Here is a 13,051-nt window from a genome sequence, read left to right as displayed (position 1 = left end):
GGATGCCCACTCCCACCACTGTTGTTCAACATCTTACTAGAAGTCCTAGCCTCAGCAATCAGAGAACAAAAAGAAATAAAAAACAATCAAATTGGCAAAGAAGAAGTCAAACTCTGACTCCTTACTGATAACAAGACACTTTATGTGGAAAACCCAACATTGCTAGAACTCATACAGCAGTTCAGCAACATGGCAGGATACAAAATCAATGCACACAAATCAGTTGCATTTCTTTTTTTTTTTTCTACTGTAAAATTTTTATTTCTGTGTAAAACAAAGACAGAACCCCATGGAGGTCAAACAAGGAAAACAGACGCCAAGTTCAAAGCACTATTAAGTCATGAAACAAAGAAGAATCTGAGGTAGAAGTCAGGCAATATAATCCACAACCTTTTTAGGGGCACACTGAACCATCACATCTCTAGTAAGAGCTCATTTTTTTTAAAAAGTCACAAGTTCCAAAAAGTTAATAATCCACTCTCTGAAATCAGATGTAAAACTATGACCAACAGAAGATACACACAAACTTTTATCATGTTAACAGAGGAAATGGTTTTACTAAAAGCTGCTGACGTTTCCATCAGTAGTAACCATAGGGAGGCCGCTGGTTGTAACCATAGTGTCCGTACTGATGGGGGTAGTAAGGTTCTTGTCTGTGTTGCGGGTAATTGTTACCCCAGGATCGTCCATGCCACTGATTGGATCGATTGTCACTTGGCCACCCCCGTCTGCTATCCCTACCTCTAAACTGTCTGTTATCTTGCAACCGACTTCCTCTATTTCTCTGGTTCCCACCGGCTCTGCTATTCCATTCCTCAACGATTGGAGGGGACTCAGGAGGGCGTTTCAGGTATTCCTGGTACTCCTTGTCATCTTCTGTGAATCTACTGGCAAACATCTCTTCAAAATTGGGAACAGCTTCAGAAGTGTCTGTCATCCTGAAATTCCCAGCAGTCTGAGGCAGCTGCAATGTTTAATGTTTACGTTGTTTCGATCTCTGGCCCACACGGCAGCTAAAGGATCTCCCACTACCCAGCTCTCTGAGGTAACCGAGCCACTCATCAGTTGCATTTCTATACACTAAAAATGTGACTGAAGAAAGAGAAATTAAGGAATCAATCCCACTTACAATTGCATCCAAAACCATAAAATACTTAGGAATAAACCTAATCAAAGTGGCAAATATCTGTACTCTAGAAACTACAGAACACTTATGAAAGAAATTGAGGAAGACACAAAAAGATGGAAAAACATTGCATGCTCATGGATTGGAAGAATAAACATTGTTAAAATGTCTATGCTGCCCCAGAGCAATCTACACTTTCAATGAAATCCCTATCAAATTACCATCAGCAATTTTCACAGAACTGGAACAATCTGAAAAATTGTACAGAACCAGAAAAGACCCTGAATTGTAAGGGATTGTTGAAAAAGAAAACCAAAGCTGGGGGCATCTCAATGCCTGACTTCAAGATATATTACAAAGCTGTGATCATCAAGACAGCATGGTACTGGCACAAAAACAGACCCATAGATCGATGGAACAGAATACAGACCCCAGAAATGGACCCTCAACTCTATGGTCAACTAATCTTTGACAAAGCTGGAAAGAATATCCAACGGTAAAAAAGAGTCTCTTCAATAAATTCTGCTAGGAAAATTGGACAGCCACATGCAGAAGAATGAAGCTGGACCATTCTCTTATACCATACACAATGATAAAGTCAAAATGGGTGAAAGACCTAAATATGAGACAGGAATCCATCAAAATCCTAGAGGATATTACAGGCAGTAACCTCTTCAACGTTGGCCACAGCAACTTCTTGCAAGACACGTCTCTAAAGTCAAGGTAAACAAAAGCAAAAATGAACTATTGTACTTCATCAAGATAAAATTTTCCACATGGCAAAGGAAACAGTCAACAAAACTAAAAGGCAACCTACAGAATAGAAGAAATTTGCAAATGACATAACAGGTAAAAGGCTGGTATCCAAGATATGTAAAGAGCTTCTCAAACTCAACACGCCAAAAACAAAAAATCCAGTCACAAAATGGGCAGAAGACATGAACAGACACTTCTCCAAAGAAGACATACAAATGGCCAAAGACACATGAAAAAATGTTCCACATCACTTGTCATCGGGGAAATACGAATCAAATCCACAATGAGATACCACCTTACACCAGTTAGAATGGCAAAAATTAACAAAACAAGAAACAACAAATGTTGGTGAGGATGAGTTACCCTAGGATCCAGCAATTGCACTACTAGGTATTTACTACAAAGATACAGATGTATCTGTAGCAGCAATGTCCACAATAGCCAAACTGGAATGAGACGAGATGTCTTTCAACAGTTGAATGGATATAGAAGATGTGGTTCATATATACAATGGAATATTATTCAGCTGTGAGAAAGGATGAATACCTACAATTTGTATCGACATGGATGGAACTGGAGGGGATCATGCTAAGTGAAATAAGTCAAGCAGAGAAAGACAATTATCATATAGTTTCACTCATATGTTGGATGTGGAAATAACTCCAAGGACCATAGGGGAAGGGAGGGAAAACTAAGTGGGGAGAAATCACAGAAGGAGTCAAACCATGAGGAACTCTTGACATCAGCAAACAAATGAGTGCCGTGGAAAGGGAGGTGGGTGGGGGGGGTTGGGTAACTGGGTGATGGGTATTAAGGAGCGCAGGTGTTGTGATGAGCACTGAGCATTATATGCAACTAATGAAGCATTGAACACTACATCAAAAACTAATGATGTACTATATATTGGCTAATTGAATGTAAAAAAAAAAAGAACATACAACAAATATAAACATTTATCCAACACTGGGGCATTTAAACATATAAAGCAATAACTAACAAAACTAAAAGGTGAAATAAACAGCAATACAATAATAGTTGGGGACATTAATATTCCCCCCTGGATGGATAAATCAACCAGAGACTCAGTAAGGGAACAGTAGATTTGAACAACTTTATAGACCAAATGGACCTAACAGACATATACATAACTTTTTGTTTGACAGCAGAAGAATACACATTCTTCTCAACTGTACATGAAACATTTTCTCATATAGACTCTATTTTAGGCCAGTAAACAAATATTAGCACGTCAGTAAGACTGAAACCATACCAGTATCTAATCTGATCACAATACTATGAAACTAGAAATCAATAACAGGAGGAAAAATTTAAAACTCACAAACATATGGAAATTAAACAATGATCCTCTGAATAACCAATGGATTAAGGAAAAAAATTAAATGGAGAAATTAAATATATATTTATTAATTTATTAGTAAATTAATTATATTAATTATATGTATCCATCCATATATTTATTCCTGAGGAAAAAAACAATGGAAACACTCATGCCAAGACTTATGGGATGCAGCAAAAGCAGTTCTAAGGAAAAAGTTCAAAGCACTTAATGCTTATATTAAGAAACGAGAAAGATCATGGACAAACTATCTAAATATGTGACTCAAGAAATTAGAAAAAGAAAAAAAAATGGAGCCTAAAGTTAGCAGAGGAAGGGAACCATAAAGATTAGAGCAGAAATAAATGAAATAGAAAATAGAAAAACAATATAAATGATTGACAAAACTAAGAGTTGGTTCTTTGTAAAAATAAAATTGGAAAACAGTTCACTAAACAAGGAATGAAGGAAAGGGACCTAAATCAACAAAATTATAAATGATAAAAAAGACGTTATACCTGAGACCACAGAATTAAAAAGGATTATTAAGAAATTACTATGAACAGCAATATGCTAACAAACCAGACAACCTGGAAGAAATAGAAAAAAATCTCAGAAACTTGCAACCTATCAAGACTGTATCAGGAATAAATAGAAAATCTGAACAGACCAATTATAAGTAATGAGATCAAATCAGTAATGAAAATCTCCCAATGAAGAAAATCCAAGGACCAGATAACTTCTCTCCTGAATTCTACCAAATATTTGAATAAGAATTAATATGCAACATTTTCAAATTATTCCCAAGAATTGAAGAGGAAGAACCAATCCTAGACTCATTTTAAGAGACAAACATTACCCTGATAAGAAAAGTAGGCAAAGACATCACAAGAAAAAAACTATCCAGTATCCCTGATGAATGTAGATGCAAAATTATCAGTAAAACTTTAGTAAACTGAATTCAGCTGCAGAGTATGAGAACCATTCATGATCAAGTTGAATTTATCTCTGGGATACAGTCATGGTTCAACATACACAAATCAATTAATGTAATACATCACATTTTATGAAATAAAATCATACAATAATCTAAGTAGATGCAGAGGGAAGACAGAGGAGATGGCAAAGGAGGAGGAGGAGGACTGTAGGTCCATCTTGTCACATGAACACAACTAGATAACTATCAAATCATTCTAAATAACCCAGAAATCAACCTGAAGACTGACAGAACAACTGAACAACTCCACATCTAAAGGGAGAGATGAAGCAATATCAAAGAACATAGGAAAGGTGGAGATGTGGTTTAAGGGAGAAAAAGATCATGGGTGCTGCAGAAGGGAGGGAGTCATGGTCACAGAGAAAGGCAAGAGAGAAAGAGAGAGGAATGCACCGGGAATCCCCAAAGCCATTGGCTGGGAAAGTGAGAGGGGCTGATTTTCATGAGTTCTTACAACCAACAGGGCTTAAAGACTGGATTTTTTTTTTTTTGGTGCAAAAAGGTATTTTTGTTTTTGCTTTTGTTTTGTTGTTGTTTTTGTTTTTTGTTTGTTTCAGAGGTAGAGTTTAGTGATCCATCAGTTGCATACACTCATGTGGAATTTAAGAAACAAATCAGATGAACATGGGGAAGGGAAGGAAAAATAAAATAAGATAAAAACAGAGAGAGAGGTAAACTATAAGATATTCTTAACTATAGGGAACAAACAGGGTAGCTAGAGGGGGGGTGGGGGGATGGGATAATTGGGTGATGGACCTTAAGGAGGAAACTTGATGTAGTGAGCACTTGGTGTTATATGCAACCAATGAATCACTAAATTCTACCCCTGAAACTAATACTACACTATATGTTAACTAACTTGAATTTAAATTAAAAAACACCAACATCATTTCTCACAAAACCAGAACAATTAATACTAAAATTTGTATGGAATGATGAAAGACCCCAAATAGCCAAAGTAATCCTGAAAAACAAGAAAGGTAGAGGTATCACAATTCCAGGTTTCAAGATATACTACAAATCTGTAGTAATCAAAATGTATGGTACTGACACAAAAATAGCCACAGATCAATGGAACAGAATAGAGAACCCAGATTCAGGAGAGGCAAGATGGTTGAGGAGTAGGGGACTCCGTTTCAACTGGTCCCCTGAATTTAGCTAGATATCTACCCAGCCACTCTGAACACCCATAAAATCATCCTGAGATATAAGATTATACATCTGGATCTCTACAGGGGCAGAGGATCATCACTGAGAGGTAAGAAAGATGGAGTTGGGATTGCTTGGAAAGAAGTCAGAAGATAAACAGAAGGGGGAGGGGACCGCCAGAAGCTAGCCTTTGCAAATTAATACCCCAGTGCAAAAGCGTCCTGCACCTGGGGACCAGGGATAGCTTGGAGAGCAGTGGCTGAGTGACAAGAAAGGACTGATAACAGCACTCAAACAGGACACAGGGGCTTAAAGGGCAAATGCTGGGACTGGGCAGTCACAGTGCTGCCAGCCACCACCTGAGCCTGAACCCATGCCAGAGAGGACCCAGTGCAGACTGAGGTGGCCACCGCCACCACCAGTGCCAGGGAGGACCCAATGCAGACCTGAGCCAGTGGAAATGGGGCTGGAGATGGCCACTGCCAATGCCACCTCTTCTGCTGCTGCTGCTGTGGCACCCAAGAAGACCCAGCTTGTAACTGTACCCACAGATCCAGGGGTGACCACCGCTCCTGCCACGGCATGGCTCCACCCAGTCTGGGATCGCTGGCGGTGTTGGTGGCACAGAGGGCAGAGAGAAGTGGGGGCCAGGGTCCACCACTGAGAGGATCCCAGCCTGTGGGCAGCTTTGGTTTTCAGCTGTACTTACAGAGCAGGAGACTGTGTATTCTGAATGATTCACAGAGGAGCAGACTGTGGGTTCTCTCCTCTGGGGTGGAGGTCTTGGTCAGGATATTTTCCTTTAGCTCTGACCCTCCAAAAATGCGTGAAAACCCACCAGAGAACAAAAGCTCAAAAAACCGGTTTCCAAGGAGCCCAGACCCTTGATGTGGGCAGGGCAACTCTGCCCAAGCAGGACTGAGTGAAAAACCACGTGGCAGGCCCCTCCCCCAGAAGACAAGATGGAAGAACAAGAGGACAACAACCCCAGGGTCCCCAAAAACTGTAAAACCCCAACACCAGGGGAAAATTAGTATAGTAAGCTCCTGCTGTCGCCTCATGGCCTGTGTATTTGTTTGATACAACTTTTCTCTCTCTCTTTTATTATTAATTCTTTCTCATGCTTCGTCTGTTTCTTTTTTACCTTCTTATCATTTCAAACAGATGTTTAATATAACCTATTCCATACTAACTTTTTAACTTGAACTTTTTCACACATATACTTTTTTCTTTTTCTTTTTTTTAAATTTTATTTTATTATGTTATGTTACTCACCATACAATACATCATTAGTTTTTGATGTGGTGATCCACGATCCATTATTTTCATATAACACCCAGTGCTCCGTGCAGTACATGCCCTCCTTAATACCCATCACTGGGGAACCCATCTGCCCACCCCCTTCCCCTCTAAAACCCTGTTTGTTTCTCAGAGTCCATAGTTTCTCATGGTTCATCTCTCTCTCTGATTCCCCCCCATCATTTTTCCCTTCCTTCTCCTAATGTCCTCCATGCTATTCCTTATGTTCCACAAATAAGTGAAACCATAGGATAATTGACTTTCTCTGCTTGACTTATTTCACTTAACATGATCTCCTCCAGTCCCCTCCATGTTAATGTAAAAGTTGGGTATTCATCCTTTCTGATGGCTAAGTAATATTCCATTATATATATGGACCACATCTTCTTGATCCATTCATCTGTTGAAGGGCATCTCGGCTCTTTCCACAGTTTGGCTATTGTGGGCATTGCTGCTATGAACATTGGGATGCATATGGCCCTTCTTTTTCCTTTTTATGTATATAGATATAAGCTTCAATGTAGTCCTTTTTTCCCCTACTCAATACTACCTTTATATATATATACCAGTTTTAATTTCCTGTATCTCTAGGAAGTACTGTTCTCTAACAAAGAAAACAAAATACACTCAGGAAGAACTGAAACACTCTACCTTGCCCACATAGAGGAATTATAGCCACCTCCCCACACGTTCCACTTTTTTTTGTTCTTTGTCATTATTGGCCAGATTTTTTTGTGGGTTTTGTTTGTTTGTTTTAATTTTTGTGCATTATAAATCTTATTCTTGGGTTTCATTTTGGCTGGGGTTTTTGGTGATGGCATCCGATTGCTCCAAACTTTCCCAGGATGCACCTTGCCTGGATTGTGGTTAATATTTTTGACTGTACATATGCTGAACCACAACCCTGTCATTCAACAGAATGACTAGGAGGAACCCCCAACAAAGAAAAGACCCAGAGACAATGGCCTCTCCCCCAGACTTAAAGGATATCCATATAAGCAAGATGTTGGAAGTAGACTTCAGGGTAACAGTTATGAAGACGATAGCTAGAATGGAGAAATTAATTAATGGCAACATAGAGTCTCTAAGGGCAGACTTAAGCTGAACTGGTGAAACTTAAAAAAGCCATCAATGAGATCCAATCTAATCTAGATACTCTAACAGCTAAGGTAAATGAGGCAGAAGAACGAATTAGTGATCTAGAAGACAAAGTGATAGAAAAGAAGTGAAACGAGGAGGCCTGGAAGAAACAGCATAAAATCCATGAAAACAAATGAGAGAAATAAGTGACACCATGAAACGCTCCAACGTCAGAATTATTGGGATCCCTCAGGGGGTGGAGAGAGACAGAGAGGACTAGAAGATATATTTGTGCAAATTGTAGCTGAGAACTTCCCTAATCTGGGGAATGAAACAAACATTTGTGTCCTAGAGGCAGAGAGGACCACTCCCAAGATGAAGGAGAACAGACCAACGCCCCAGCATGTAATAGTAAAACTTTCAAATCTTAGAACCAAGGAAACCATCTTAAGGGCAGTTAGGTTTAACAGATTCCTTAGGTACAGAAGGAGGAACATCAGAATAACCTGACCTGTCAGACCTATCCAGAGAGACCTGGCAAGCCAGAAAGGCCTGGGAAGACATATTCAGGGTACTAAATGAGAAGAACATGCAGCCAAGAATACTTTATCTGGCAAGGCTTTCATTTAGAATGGATGGAGAGATGCAGAGCTTCCAAGACCAGAAGAAACTGAAAGAATATGTGACCACTAAGCCAGCCCTACGAGAAATATTAAGGGGGGCTCTATAAAAGGAGAAAGACCCCAAGAGTGATATACAACAGAAATTTACAGCGACAATCTATAAAAACAATGTCTTCAGAGGCAATATGATGACAATTAATTCATAGTTTTCAGTAATCACTCTCAACGTGAATAGCCTAAATGCTCCCATAAAATGGCACAGGGTTGCAGATTGGATAAAAAGACAGGACCCATCCATATGCTGTCTACAAGAGACTCATTTTAAACCTAAAGATATATCTAGGCTAAAAGTTAAGGGACGGAGATCCATCTTCCATGCCAGTGGACCTCAAAAGAAACCTGGGGTAGCAACTCTTATATCAGACAAATTAGACTTTAAACTAAAGACTGTAGTTAGAGACACAGAAGGACATTATATCATTCTTAAAGTGTTTATCCAACAAGAAGATCTAACAATTATACATATTTATGCCCCCAACATAAGAGCAGCAAACTGCATAAGCCAACCATTAAATAAAATAAGAATCATATTGATTAAAATACATTAATTGTAGGAGACCTCAATACTCCACTCTCAGCAATAGATAGATCATCTAAGCAGAAAATCAACAAAGAAACAAGAGCTTTGAATGACACACTGGACCAGATGGACCTCATAGATATGTAAAAAACATTCCACCCTAAAACAGCAGAATACTCATTCTTCCAGAACAGATATGAAATTTTCTTCAGAATAGACCACATACTGGGTCACAAATCAGGTTTCAACCAATACCAAAGGACTGAGATTATTCCCTGAATACTCTCAGACCATAATGCTTTAAAACTGGAACTCAATCACAAAAAAAAAAAAAAAAAGGAAGAAATTCAAACACTTAGAAGCTGAATACCACTCTGCTCAAGAATGTTTGGGTCAACAAGGAAATCAAAGAAGAATTTAAACAATTCATGGAAACCAATGAAAATGAAAACATATCAGTCCAAAACCTATGGGATACTGCAAAGGCGGTCCTAAGGGGGAAATACATAGCCATCCAAGCCTCACTCAAAAAAATAGAAAAATCCTGAATTCCTCAACCAATTTTATACCTTAGAGAATTGGAGAAAAAAGCAACAAATGATGCCTAAGCCACACATTAGAAGAGAAATAATTAAGATTAGAGCAGAGATCAAAGAAATAGAAACCAGAAATACAATAGAGCAGATCAACAAAACTAGAAGCTGGTTTGTTGAAAGAATTAATAAGATCAATAAACCACTGGCCAGACTTATCCAAAAGAAAAGAGAAAGGACCCAAATTAATAAAATTATGAATGAAAGGGGAGAGATAACAACTAACACCAAGGAAATAGAAACAATTATTAGAAATTATTATCAACAACTATATGCCAAAAAATTAAGCAACCTGGAAGAAATGGAGGCCTTCCTGGAAACCTATAAACTACCAAGACTGAAACAGGAAGAAATTGACAACCTGAATAGACTAATAACCAGTAAAGAGATTGAAGCAGTGAACCCAAACCTTCCAAAATACAAAGAAGTCAAACTCTCTTTACTGATGACATGATACATTAAGTGGAAAACCCAAAAGACTCCAACCCCAAATTACTAGAACTCATACAGCAATTCAGTAATGTGACAGGATACAAAATCAATACACAGAAATGTTGCTTTCTTATACACTAACAATGTAACTGTAGAAAGAGAAATTACATAATCAGTTCCACTTACAATAGCACCAAAAACCATAAGATACTTGGAATAAACCTAACCAAAGAGGTAAAGGATCTATAATCTAAGAACTACAGAACACTCAGGAAATAAATTGAAGAAGACACAAAAAGTTGGAAAAACTTTCCATACTCATGGATTGGAAGAATAAACATTGTTAAAATGTCTATGCTGCCCAGAGCAATCTACACTTTCAACACCAACCCGGTCAAACTACCAACGGCATTTTTCAAAGTGCTAAACAATCCTAAACTTGGTGTAGAATCAGAAAAGACCCTGAATCGCCAAGCAAATGTTGAAAAAGAAAAACAAAGCTGGGGGCATCACATTGCCTGATTTCAAGCAATATTACAAAGCCGTAATCACCAAGACAGCATGGTACTGGCACAAATACAGACACATAGACCAATAGTACAGAATAGAGAGCCCAGATATGGGCCATCAACTCTATGGTCAAGTAATCTTTGACAAAGCAGGAAAAAATATGCAATGGAAAACACACATTCTCTTCAATAAATGCTGAGAAAATTGTAATGTTATATACAGAAGAATGGAACTCGACCATTCTCTTACACCATACACAAAGATAAACTCAAGATGGATGAAAGACCTCAATGTGAGACAAGAATCCATCAAAATCCTAGAGGAGAACATAGGCAGTAATATCTTCTACTCGGCCACAACAACTTCTTTCAAGACACATCTCCAAAGGCCAGGGAGACAAAAGGGAAGGAAAAATGAATTTTTGGGACTTCATCAAGATAAAAAACTTCTGCACAGCAAAGGAAACAGTCGACAAAACACAGAGGCAACCCACAGAATGGGAGAAGATTTTTGTAAATGACAGTACAAAGGGCTGATATCCAAGATCTATAAAGAACTTCTCAAACTCAGCACCCCAAAAAACCCAAATAATCAAGTCAATAAATAGGCGGAAGACATGAACAGACAGTTCTCCAAAGGAGACATATAAATGGCTAAGAGACACTTGAAAACATGTTCATTGTCATTAGCCATCAAGGAAATTCAAATCAAAACCACAATGAGATACCACCTTCCACCAGTTAGAATGACAAAAATTGACAAAGCAAGAAACAACAAACGTTGGAGAGGTTGTGGAGAAAGGGGAACCCTCTTACACTGTTGGTGGGAATGCAAGTTGGTACAGCCACTTTGGAAAACAGCATGGAGGTTCCTCAAAAATTTAAAAATAGAGCTACCTTATGACCCAGCAATTGCACTCCTGGGTATTTACCACAAAGACACAGATGCAATGAAAAGAAGGACCATATGCACCCCAATGTTCATAGCAACAATGTCCACAATAGCCAAACTGTGGAAAGAGCCGAGATGCCCTTCAACAGATGAATGGATCAAGAAGATGTGGTCCATATATACAATGGAATATTACTCAGTCATCAGAAAGGATGAATACCTAACTTTTACATCAACATGGATGGGAATGGAGGAGATTATGCTAAGTGAAATAAATCAAGCAGAGAAAGTCAATTATCATATGGTTTCACTTATTTGTGGAACATAAGGAATAGCATGGAGGGCATTAGAAGAAGCGAAAAATGAAGGGGGGATCAGAGGGGGAGATGAGCCATGAAAGACCACGGACTCTGAGAAAGAAACTGAGGGTTTTAGAGGGGAGGGGTGTAGGGGGATGGGTAAGCCTGGTGATGGGTATTAATGAGGGCACATATTGCATGGAGCACTGGTTGTTATACGAAAACAATGAATCATGGAACACTACATCAAAAACTAATGATGTACTGTATGGTGACTACATAACATTAAAATAAAATAAATAAAATAAAATAAAATAATAGAGAACCCAGAAGTAACCCCATATAATATGGTACCAATTAATGTATGACAAAGGAGGCAAGAATATGCAATAGGGAAAAGATAATCTCTTCAATAAATGGAGCTGGCAAAACTGGAAAGCCACATACAAAAGAATGAAACTGGACCACTTTCTCACACCATACAGGAAAGTAACTCAAAATAGATAGAGTCTGGGAAGATGGTCAACTAAGAGTATCCTAAGCTCACCTCATCATATTGATAAATCTATATAATAGCCACATTAGTGTAACTAACCCAGAAAATGAACAGAAGACTGGCAGAACACACTCTCCACAGTTAATTCTAGAGAAGAGGTCCCATTAAAAATTGTAAGAAGGGCAAAGTCCTGGTAAGGAACCAATGTCCTCTGCAAGACTAAGCACTAAGTGGAGGGACACAAGAAGCTTAAAGAATGGAAAGAAGCAGACCTCATATCAGTCTCCACAAACATGGGAAAACTACACTGGGATAACAAGTCCCTATAATATTAGGCTTTGAAAATCCAAGAGGCTTAACTTCATGAGTTTTTAAATCAGTGTGGCATAACACATTATTTTTTTTTTAAATCCTTAAACTCAGCTATGGGAAAGCTGGAAGACAATAGGATAATGAAACAACAACCAAACAGTCCCATCATGATAAGCATAGAAACAAATGTTTGAAAAGCACCAGGATGTACAGGAAAAATATATACTTATTGATCTCAGAACATGTGCTGGAAAGGCAGGGATCTTTGGTGACTACTCTAAGAAGAAAAGGGTTGGTAGTCACTATTTCTTTTCCTGCTCCCCAGTCTAGATACCTGGACACCTGTGAGAGCCATTGCAAACACTCACCAAGTACATGGTTAGCACCGTGTGCACTGCCCCTTCTTTCTCCTGCAACCTTGGCCCATCCAACCTGCCCCACTCAGCAGGAGCAAAAATCAACACCTGATTCATCTCATGCTGCAAGTATCCCCAACAGTGGTCAGCACCATTTAAAACAAACTCTTCTTCTATTTAAAGGGGAAGATAACCACACACACAGGTTCGACTGCA

The 13,051-nt window shown here is 38.7% G+C and overlaps 1 protein-coding gene across 1 annotated transcript; it reads right to left on the bottom strand.

Annotated features, from left to right (window-relative positions):
- Positions 1–256: 256 nt before the first annotated feature.
- Positions 257–946, bottom strand: LOC123857354 (RNA guanine-N7 methyltransferase-activating subunit-like protein). Its single transcript, XM_045894145.2, has one exon. The coding sequence runs from the start codon at positions 935–937 to the stop codon at positions 581–583; it is 357 nt and encodes a 118-aa protein (XP_045750101.1). The 5' UTR covers positions 938–946; the 3' UTR covers positions 257–580.
- Positions 947–13,051: the final 12,105 nt, after the last annotated feature.

The sequence above is a fragment of the Mirounga angustirostris genome, unplaced genomic scaffold (genome assembly GCF_029215605.1).
Source record: "Mirounga angustirostris isolate CCGP_5_RB_7025 unplaced genomic scaffold, mMirAng1.0.hap1 SCAF_11, whole genome shotgun sequence".
NCBI classification, from domain to species: domain Eukaryota; kingdom Metazoa; phylum Chordata; class Mammalia; order Carnivora; family Phocidae; genus Mirounga; species Mirounga angustirostris.
Note: the sequence above shows the minus strand (reverse complement) of the source record. Positions and strands in the feature narration are given on the sequence as shown.